Source organism: Phaethon aethereus (genome assembly GCF_964289735.1).
Source record: "Phaethon aethereus genome assembly, chromosome: 8".
Lineage (NCBI taxonomy): Eukaryota > Metazoa > Chordata > Aves > Phaethontiformes > Phaethontidae > Phaethon > Phaethon aethereus.
Window position 1 is genome coordinate 6037860 of NC_138584.1, and position 10463 is coordinate 6048322.

The 10463-nt window shown below is 67.0% G+C and overlaps 1 protein-coding gene across 1 annotated transcript; it reads left to right on the plus strand.

The window, feature by feature from the left end:
- Positions 1-8018, plus strand: KIAA1614 (the record flags this gene model as incomplete). Its single annotated transcript, XM_082003298.1, is given in 10 exon segments — positions 1-193; positions 196-597; positions 1230-1293; positions 2538-2684; positions 3169-4409; positions 4486-4594; positions 5299-5503; positions 5988-6100; positions 6217-6401; positions 6778-8018. Coding segments are annotated over 10 exon segments (2853 nt in total). The 3' UTR covers positions 6972-8018.
- Positions 8019-10463: the final 2445 nt, after the last annotated feature.

Below are 10463 nucleotides of genomic sequence, written 5' to 3' on the forward strand. Positions count from 1 at the left end.
ATGGAGGGGGGCTCTCCCGCTGAGACACGGCGGGCGCCGCGGGCCCCAAAGCAGCACGGCCGAGCCCCTGCCCCGCCGGAGCGCCCCGAGGCCGCCCGCGGCCCTTACGCCATCCTGGAGAGCAAGGTGAAGGCGCTGAAGGAGAAGCGGGGGGCCGGCCGGCCGGGGACCCCCACAGCTGCCCCCGAGCGCCCTCGCCCAAGAAGCCCCGGCCCCGGCGGGGGAGGCCAGGGGTGGACGTGGATGCGGCGGCGGCGGAGCCGCGGGCTCAGCTCCGCACCTACCTGACGGACGGGCTGCTGGACAGCGGGGAGCCTGCGGCCGGCGGCACCCCGGCACCCCGCGCCGGCACCCCAGGGCTCTGGCGGGTGCCGGCAGGCACCGAGCTCCCCCGGGACGAGGGCGGCGGGTCCTGGGGCTCTGCCTCCCCCCATGAGACACTCCCCCTGGAAGAGGAGGCGCGAACCCCGCTGCGGGACATGGGGGGTCCCCCCGTGTCCCCCACCATGGCGGAGGGCTGGGAGAGGCTCTCGCTGGCTGAGCGGGTGGAGAGGAACCGGCGGCTGCTGCAGGAGGTGCTGGGCCTCGCCCCGCCCGGTGTGTATTTTGGGTGGGGGGCGGCTGTTTTGGTGGAGCCAGGGTTGCGGGAAGGAAAAGCTTTGGGGTGAAGGGGGTTCCTGGGTCCCGTCCTCCATCCTCCCAGGCTGCGGGCGCAGCTCCGCGCTGGTTCACACCCCGGGGCTGCCCCGTCCCCGCGGGGGTTGCACCCCCTTCACCGGCAGCTGTAGGAGCTGCCCACAAACAAAATGGGGTGCTGCTTCACCGGGGTGCTCCGGGTGCCGCCGGTCCCTTCCAGCGTCCTGGTAGGGAATTTTGCTGCTAAAAGCAAGAGCAGGAAATACACTTTCGGGGTCACTCGAGGTCCCCGGGCATCATCTTCCCTTTGCAAGCTGCCACCAGAAAAGGGAATTAATTTCTCCTTTGGAAGCATCTGCTCTAATGACCCCACGGTCCCCATCCCCGCGGGCGCACCCCACGCCAGGGGGTGTTACCCCACGTCCCGCTCCTCTGGGGTCTCTCTGGGATGCCCTGTAAGGCATTAGCCCCCAAAGAGGTGTTTGTTAGGAGGAGCTGAGCCACGGGGCTGGGGTATGGGGGTGCTAGTGAGGGGGCCGGGGTGGGGGCCGCAGCCCAGCCAGGCTGATGCTTTCCCCTGTCCTGCGTTTCAGAGGTGCCAGCGAGTGACGGGGACTGGGACTCGGGGGTCTCGCTGCAGGACGCCGAGGGCTGCAGGTAGGTCTGTCCCGGCGTGGTGAGGGGGGCGGGGAACATTTCCCTCTTTCCCCTGCCCGGTGTTGTGTTAGGAATGCACCCGTGAAGCCCTGCTGGGGGTCGGCCGGGCTCTGGGGGGGGCTGTGGGTCCAGCCCCCTCAAGCGTGGCAGCCGGCGGGGGGCGCGTGGACAGGCTCCGGCGGACGCTTCGGTGCGAGCGGGGCAGGAGGGTCAGGCCGAGGTGGGTGTCTGGGTGGTGCCTGGGCATGAGGGGTCCCCGCTGGGACCCCGGGTGGAAAGGGAGCTGGGGAAGAGGACGGGACAGAAATTTCCTCCAGGTGCTTAAGAGGATGGAGGCGGCAGGTGCGTGTAATCTCGTTGGCCTAACGATAAACCTTAGAGGTACGGACTAAAAATAGGGAGGCGGGAGGGGCGGATGGGCTGGGGGGGTGAAGGGGAAGCAGCGCGGCGCGGGGGAAGCAGGTGAGTGGGGGAGACCCACCTGTATTGCGGTTACCGGTTCCCCTCCGGCGGCCGGGGCTGATCGGTGACGGCCGGGTGCAAGGCTGAGCCGGGGGTGCTGTGCTCCCCGTGAGCAGCCAAAACCTGGGGGGAAGCCTGGACCCTCCATGGCGCTGCGCAGGGGGCCGGCGGGCGCCCACCCTCCTGCCGTGAAGAGGTTAAGGCCGGGCTCCCCGAAGTGACTGCCTGAGCTGATTATTTTAATCAGGGGGATTAGGGCCACGGCCGGCGGTGAAGGCAGCGCCGGAGCAGGGCTGTGCTCTCCCGTAGCCGACGGATCCCCTACCCCGCAGCCGGCGGGGCCGGGGTGGGGAAAACCCCTGCAAGGGAGGGAAGGCAGCCGGGCAGCCGGCTTGGGGGGATCATCCCAAACCTCCCCGCGCTGGCATCGCTGCGGGATTTGCGCCGGCGGGGATCGGGGGCAGCGCCTGCCTCAGTTTCCTCATCCACCTCCGGGGGGCCCGTGGTGCAAAGCGCTGCCTCGGCTGAGCCGGTCCCTGAGCCGTGCGGGCGCTGAGCCTCCCCCAAAGCATCACCGGTGCGGGGCGCGACCCCCTCCCTCCCGCCTGGCACCGGGGGCCACGGGGGTTCGCGCCCGGCTCTCCCCCAGCGCGGCAGCCAGCCCGCCCGCGAACGGAGGCCGGGCCCCGCTTTCCCTGGGCAGCGCGGCCTCGTCGTCACTGCTAAAGCGCGTCTAATCCCTGTTATTTTTTCCTAATCCCCGTCCCGCTGCGGGGCCGCAGGGCCTTTGTCCCCGGGCAGCCGCTCGCGCTGAGCCCGCGGCACGAGCAGGCCAAGCAGCTGCTGCAGCGCGCCCGCATGAAGGCGCGGACGAACCCGCTGCGCGCCAGCCACGACATCCTCCTCCTCCCCGCCGCCCCGCGCCCCAGGTCAGTGCCGGCCCCGCGGGCCTCCCCCCGCGCCGCCCCCGGCGCTCTCTGGGGGGTGCGTGCGGGTTTGGCGAGCGCGCACGTGCGTAGAGCGTGCGGGTGCGGAGCCGGGGCCCGCCGCGCCGCGCGGCCTCGCACCCTCGCTGAGCAGCTCTGCGCTCGCAGGAGCGGCCCCTGCCCGGGCGGGCGTCGGGTCTGTGCAGCGGAAAAATTTGGGGGGGGTGTTTAATTGCGCTCGATGGCGGCGCGGCCGCGGCCGGCCGGGAGGATGGGAGGTGGGGCGGTGGCTTTGCCGCAGCTTCTCACCGTTCCGGCTTCGGGCAGCCCGGGCAGAGCTGGAGGGGAGCGGGGGGCTGCGTGGAGCGTGGGGTGGGCTTCCCTACTGCCCGTCCCGCCTCTCCTTGCGCCGGGTGTTCCCCCTCCCGGCTAAGGGAACCGGGCAGCCCTTGCAGCTCGTCCGTCCGCCCGTCTGTCCCCACGCCAGGGAGCCCGGCGGGAGGCCGAGCGTCGCCCCCCGGCATGGCGAGAGCCTGAGCGACTCGTCGAGCGGGGAGTCGAGCTGCGGGCGGCCGCGGCGGCCCCGGGGACCTTCCCCGTCCCGCGTCCGCTTCGAGGACGAGTCGGCCCGCGACGCCGAGGTGCGGTACCTGGAGCGGCTGCAGCTGCGGCACCGGCGGGCGCTGGGCTCGGTGCTCTCCTCACCGGAGCCGGCCAGCGGTGGGCAGCCGGGGCACGGTGCCGGCCAGCCCAAAGACCGGAGCGTCGACCTGATGGCCGGGGGCAAGTGCAGCACCTGTGGCTCCTTCCTCGGTGCCGCCGCTGTCCGGGGTGTGGATACGCCAACAGCCACCAACACGGCCGAAAGCAGCCCTGCGGCAAGAGGAAGCATCCCAGGGGAGAGCGGGGGGACAAGCGCTGCCCAGCTGGAGCCCAAAACCAGGGCTCTGGGTCCTCGGGGGTCCCCGCTGTGGATCCTCCCCTCCCGGCAGCGCATCCACACTGAGAAGATCAAGGAGACGTACATCGGGGACGTCACCTACATCGATGAGGTGGACTCGGCCCTGGAGAGCACCGACACCTCCGACGGCTGCCGGACCGACAGCGAGGAGGCAGGACCCCGCAGCCCCCACCCGCGGGGGCACCGGGACCCCCGGGCTCGTGGGCACAGGGCCCCCCGTGCCGTGCCGCAGCTGGAGGCGAGGGCTGGGAAGGAGACCTGTGCGGCCGGCGGTGGCCCCCACGCAGGGGACGGGGGCTCAGGTGGCACGGCAAGCCGGCCGGCGGCTGTTAGCCCCCCGCCGCTGGGGAGAGCTGGCAGCCAGGAGGAGGACCCCCGCCAGCATCTGGGGAGCAGCAAGGAGGTGGTGGGAAACACCCCTTGTCCCCCACAGCAGCCCAATGAGCCCTGGGACCCCTCCTCGCAGGTGGGGACTGGCACCCCAACGCCGGGCACCCACCTCCCCGCTCCCCCCCCCACCAAGAAGGCCTGCTCCCAGGTGCCTTGCAGGAAAGCCCTCTTCTCCGCTGGCAGCCGCCGGGCGTCGAGCCAAGGAGCCCGGGGCCCGGAGCCTGACGCCGGGAGCGCTGGGCCCCCCCAGCCTGGGGACACGGCGGGGCCGAGGGAGCAGCGGAGTCCCTGCAGCCCCAGGTGGCTCCCAGGGAGCCCCCTCCGTGCCTTGTCCACAAACGCCACCGACGGGCAGGACCCCCCGGGGACGGGCAGAGGTAAGACACCTGTGTGCAGGGGTGCCCGGGGGGTCCCCACGGAGGCGGGTGTGTGACTGTCTCACTGCGCTTACAGGGGCACCGTTGCAGCCCGCCGCCGGCCCCGTCACCCCCGTGCCCCGGGAGGCTGCCGGGGCGCCCGGAGCGCAGCAGCAGCGGCACCCGGCCGGGAGCACGGCACAGGGGTGAGTGAGAGCGAGGGGCCGCCGGCACCCTGCACCGCAGGTGCTGCATCCCTGAGCACCCCTGAGCATCCCTCTGTGGCGCGGCAGGATGCTGCCGGGCCAAGCCCCATGAGGCTTCCTGGTGGGACTCCGGCTTTCGGCACCAAAAAAAGCTCCCAGAAGCCACAATATGGGGGTGACAATTTTGCACGTGCGTTCAAGTGGGTTTTGGGGAGCTGCGTCTCGCCCCGCATCTGGTTCCGTGGGGGATGTTGCCGCAAACGGTGGGTGACCTCAGAGGGGTTTAGCTCCCTTTTGGGGAAAACCAGCTGCTAAATGCTGCCAGCCCCGGCGCTGCCTTGGGGCTCACGGAACGCAAACCCGCTGGGCCTGCGCCCGGGCGCAGCGTGTCTCAGCCTGGCAGGGGGGTTCGGAGGCGGCGCCGGGTGTTTCAAACCGCTTGGCAGGATGCGATCCCTTCAGGCAAAGAGCAGGGGGAGTCCGAAAGGTGTTCAAAAACCCCTGGAATTATAGGGAAAATGGGTAGGGAGCCCTTCAGGTCCCTTTGGCTCTTGAAGCCGTCCCTTGCACATGCTGGGCTACTGCTGCGGGGAGGCGGCTGCACCCCGATCTCACCCTGCTGCAGCTCCCAAGGCTGCGAAGGTGGGTGCAGGATAGACCCCCCCGAGGCACTCGGTGGGTGACCATCATCCTTCTCCACCCAGGGAGCCGGGGCGGCCGGCGAGCCGCAAGGCCAGCAGCGCTTCGGCGTCGGGGCTGAAGAAGCTCCTGTGCAGCCTGAGCCAGAGCACCAAGCAGCGCCTGGGCCGCTTCCGCTGCTACAGCATGGAGCAGCTCCCGGCCGCCGGTGGCACCCCCCCGGGCAGCCCCGGCATGAAGAAGTCTCCCTCCTTGCAGTCCCTGCGGCTGGTGAGCTTTGAAACGTCACCCCACGCGGGGAGTGTCCGTGGGGAGCCGGGGCGGGGGTCCCACAGGAGGAGGGGTGCTGGGGGGAAGCGTTCCTGAGCATCGCGTCGTGGCCCCGGGGGGGTGTGGGGACACGTGCCCTCCCAAACCTGCTGGGTTCGAAAAGCCCAGAGCCAAATGGGGAGTGGAAGGAGGGAGCAAGGGGGAGAGGGGTGGAAGAGCAGATATGGGGAGGGGAGATGGGGTAATTTGGCTTGGGGTCATGGCTTGTGTGTCCCAGCCAGCTGAGCAGCGAGGTGCCTCCCCAAGAAACCCAGCTCCTTGGGTGGGTGTCTGGGCCCGGAGTGGGGGGGTTTGGGGAGGGCTCTGGCGGGGGGACAGCGGCTGGGGGCTGGCCCCCGCTCCCTGGGCACGTTGGTATGTGAAGGGCTGCGGTGCCGCGTGGTGTTCACAGTAGTCCCCATCTCAGCCGGGTGCCTTTCCCCAGGTGTCATCGTTCTGCCAGCCCCGAAAAGCCGCCTCCATCCAGAGCCTGCACCCCCTCCTGGGCAAGGCACCCCGTGCCAGCGCCTACCTCCTGCCCCAGACCGCGGCCGACAGGTAGGACGGGGCCCGGCACGTCCCCACCGTGCCCGAGAAGGCTGTTTTGGGGCGCTCAGTGCAGCCGGGGGCCCCATCCCCTTCCCAGGGTCCCTGCTCAGCCCCTTTCCCCGCAGGAAGGGGGGCCCGGGGCCGCGGCACTCGCTGAGCGTGGAGGACATCGGGGTGCCCGGCCGGCTGCGCGCGGTGGGGCGCGTGGTGGAGGTCTTCCCCGACGGCACCAGCCAGCTGGAGCTGCAGCGACCCCCCCACGGCAGCTTTGGGTTTTCTGTCACCTCTGGGCACGGCCGGCCCGACACAGGTACGGTGGGGTCGTCCCAAAGCGTCACACGAACCTCCGGGGAGGCACAGGACGGCCCAGCCCCTCCGTGGTGCCTCTCGCCCTTCCCCAGGCGTGAGCTTGGGGAGGGGTGGGAGTGGGCTGCTCCGTCGCTGCAGAGCCCCGAAGGGGTGACAGTGGGTGGGGGGATGCCGCCACGCGTGGCTCTGGCCACGGACTGTCCAGTGTGTCCATCAGCCCTTTGGCTTGGGACACGCAGCCCAGCCCAAAGGCCATTGATAGTCAGTTTGTTGCTGTGCATGGGCTCCACGTGCAGCCCCCGGGCACCCCTGGGGGGCCCAGCCCCCGCCACGGGGTGCAGGGTGGGGGGCTCACCCACCCCCATCCCTCTCCGCAGGTGTCTACGTGCAGGAGATGGCGGACGCCGGCACGGCCAAGCTGTACGCGGGGCTCCTGGGCGTGGGGGACGAGATCCTGCAGGTCAACGGGGCGGCCGTCTCGGGGCTGGGGCTGGCCCGCATCCGTGAGCTGCTGCTCCGGGCAGACACCCTGTCCCTCCGTGTGCTCAGGCACCGCCCGGCACCCCGGTAACCCTGGCATGGCTCCCGGGAAGCCCGGCGGGAGGAGAACGATGTCCCACCGCCGTCCCGGGATGCTGCAGGACGGCGCAGCGTGGACCAAGCTGCCCCACAGTGCCGGGACCTGCCCTGCTCCGGTGCGATGCTCGGCTTCACGCTGTGGTGGGGGCAGGCGGGTTCCCGGCCTCCCGGGAGGCAGAGTGGGACCAAGGACCCCCCCCAGACTGTGTCTGGCATCTCCAGGAGCTGCCCCAAGTGTGGGGACAGGGGAGAGCCCAGCCCTGCCATTGACCCAGGGTGGGTGTGTTCTGCTTGGCAGTGGGGTGGCCAGTGTGGGGCCGCCCTGTCTCCGTGACCGCACGAGACGGGGGCCTCCCCGACAGCACTGGAAACCTGCACCCGTGGGCTGGTGGGTTTCTTCTTAAATTATTTCAAACTGGGAAAAAAAAAAAAAAAAGAAAGAAAAAGGAAACACAGTGCCCGTGGCTTGCAGGTGGCACGGAGGGGCTGGGGTGATGCTTGCTGCCATGGGCTGGCCAAGGGCAGAGGACGTGCCCTAGTCCCAGGGTTGTAGGGCTGCTGTGGGTGTGGGAGCAGGGTTTGGGTGCTGAGGAGCGTGTGGGGTGCCTTCACATGGGGCTGAGGCCCCCTGAGGCCAATGTAACCACAGCGGGCAGTCGCCCTCCAAGAGCAGAATCCCCCTTCCCCGCTCTGGTGAGCGGCGTGGTGGGCTGGGGGGAGCGTGGGGTGATGGGGCTGCTCTCCTCCTGCGAGTGCTGCCGGGACAGCGGGGGGGCTGCGCCTGCAAGTATCCGTCGCTAATTGGAAGGGTCTGTGCTCCTGCTGGTTTGGGGGTTTTCTTTCTTCCAGCCACGGAAAGGGAAACTTGTGCCGCGGCACCAGGACAAGCCTCCCCGGCAGGCGCCGAGGCTGGCACGCGGCGGAGGCACGGCAGCAATGGCTGCCGTCTGCGTGGCGGCGCCCGCAATCTGGGCAGCAGCTGCCTGCAGCGTCCCCCACATCTGGGCAGCAGCTGCCTGCAGCGTCCCCCACATCTGGGCAGCAGCCGCCCGTGGCGCAGAGGGGACCCCAGAAACCACAGATGCCACTTTATACCTTAAAAGCCAGGAGGGAGATGCCCGGCAGATGCTGGCAGGAGCTCTTCCTGCTACCCAGTGCCAGAAGACCCCCAGCTTGTCCCCCAGCAAGGGTCACTGCGAGAACGACCCGTGATCTCCGCTGCGCCGCGCTGGGCAGCAGCAGCAATGCGTTTATTTAGTGTTGAAGGGAGGGGAACCACCAACAACAGAAAAAGCAAATGTACACAGGAAAAGGGACCAAAGAGAGTTTGGTGGCTTGCGGTGATGCCAGCAGCTGGGCCACCCTCCGGCAGCATGCCGGACTAACGAAGGAGGAGTCCCGCAACGGAGCGCCAGGAGTCGTTCCCGGAGGATGCACAACCACACCGAAAATAACGCAGGGATCAGAGGTGCGCAAATACCGGCCAACGGCGAGCCCCGCTCCCCAGGAACCTGCTCCTGGAGAGGTATTAAACCCAAGGAGGTGCGCAGACACTGCGACAGCCAGCCTTGGATAGGAGACGCCACATATTTCTTGCGGCGTAACCAAAAGAAACGAGGTGCTCTGTAAGGATAAAGAGCAACTGCTGAAATAATGGGTGCGGGCTGGTGCTGAGGGCCCGTGTGCGTTCATGACGAGAGCTCCCGCCCAGGCATGGCAGGGCAGCTCAGTCTCGCCCCGGCCATCCGGCGCCCGGCTGCGGAAGGCACGGCGCTGCCAGCTGTCAGCGCGTGGCGCCTGCGGCGGGGACAGAGGGGTCACACAGCCTTTTGAAGGGAGCCACAGCCCTGGTGGGGAGGAACGTTCAGTCTGGCGTAAGCATCCCGGAGGTAAAGTCGTCTGGTGGCGAGCTTCCCGCTCGGGGAGGATGATTTTCAGGGGCGATTTGCAATTTCAGCAGAAGCCTTAGCGTCAGCACCAATTAACTTCCGCCCCCAACCCCATCTGAGACCCAGATGGGAGGCATTAAGCCAGCCTGTCCCAAGTCTTTTGGTGTTTGCAACTTAAACATGGGAGCAGACTTTAGTAAGAAATCAGTTTTGCTTTCGTGAAGAGTCACCCCATATCCTGCAATCGGTGTTTGCAGTACAAACCACCCTGTCTGTGTTTCTCCCCAGTGACAGTGCCAGGGTGAGCTTTCTTCACCACATTTTGGTGTGGACCACCTGGCTAACTCCTAATTCACTGTACGAGGGAGACAACTAGGCTATCCCACGCTGCTGAGACAACTCGAGTGACAAACAACCCAAAGGTAACAAAAGGACGGGGAAGTAATACAGAAACATGACCTAACTTTGAATCTCCTGCCTTTTGGTTGCTTACAACAGAGGTGTCCAAAAAAATATCGGCTGGGAAAAATTAAGACATCCTATTTACAAGTTCATATGCACTTAAAATACGTATTTGAGCCCTATTCCTCTGATAATGCATGTTGTGCACCCACAGAGAGAACGTGGCTTGAACGGTCATCAAAAAAATCTTTAAAGTGTTTTTTTTTTTCCTTAAAAAAAATAAGTTATTTTAGACCTGACAAATCACTTGCCAAAGGGAAGCAGCTGTTAAACAGAAGCAGTTACTCAAGTTATACAAGGGCAAAGAAAGCATCAGTCAATGAGCTTTAGAGGCTTGTATAACGAAGGAGGCAATTTTAAAAGCTTTAAGAAACTCACTCTCCAGCTAACGGTTGTCTGCCAGCTTTCAGCGTGCATCAACCCAAGCGTAAAGCTCTGGGGCTTCTAATCGCACCCGGACGGCTGCTGGCAGGACGGTACACCCTACAGCTCACCCGCGTGTAAGCTTCTGCCAAGGGGTGGTGGATGTGAATGCTCTGCCGCAGACTCACCCTGGTACCTCGGCGGTAAGTCGGTGGCAAGGAGCGGGCCCGTGGGAGGAAGGCAGCGTGGGGCGGGGGGAGCTCGGCCGGGGCTCCCCTCCCTCGCCGTGGCCGCGTGGGGTTTCACGCCACCGCTCCTCCCGGTAATTGGTTTTGGCTGGCAAGCACCCACGGGCTGGCGATGCGGTTTGTAATGCTCAGTGAATTAATTCATTCCTCCCCACCCCATCCCATCCTCCCCAGGGCTCGCCGCTCTGTGTCCGCATCCGACCGCAGGTGGCTCAGGACCGCTGCAACAAATCCTACCTGCAGAGGGTGGAAACACGGGGGTCAAGTCCCCCTCCAGCTGCCCAGGTCCAGATTGCACCGCACCGGGGGAGGAGGCAGCTCCTACTCCTCCAGCCCCTCTCCCCGGGGCCAGATGAGATGCTGGCAGAGCCGAGCCGCGGTCCTCACAGGAGCATGGTGAGAGCTGGGTGCGGGTTTTCTTGCCGGGGATCTTTGTGGGCGGACGGAAATGGTGAGAGTTTCATTTCCCCGTGCTACGGGGGCGAGGGGGTGGGGAGGGGGTCTCCGAGGAAGTTCAGTCCG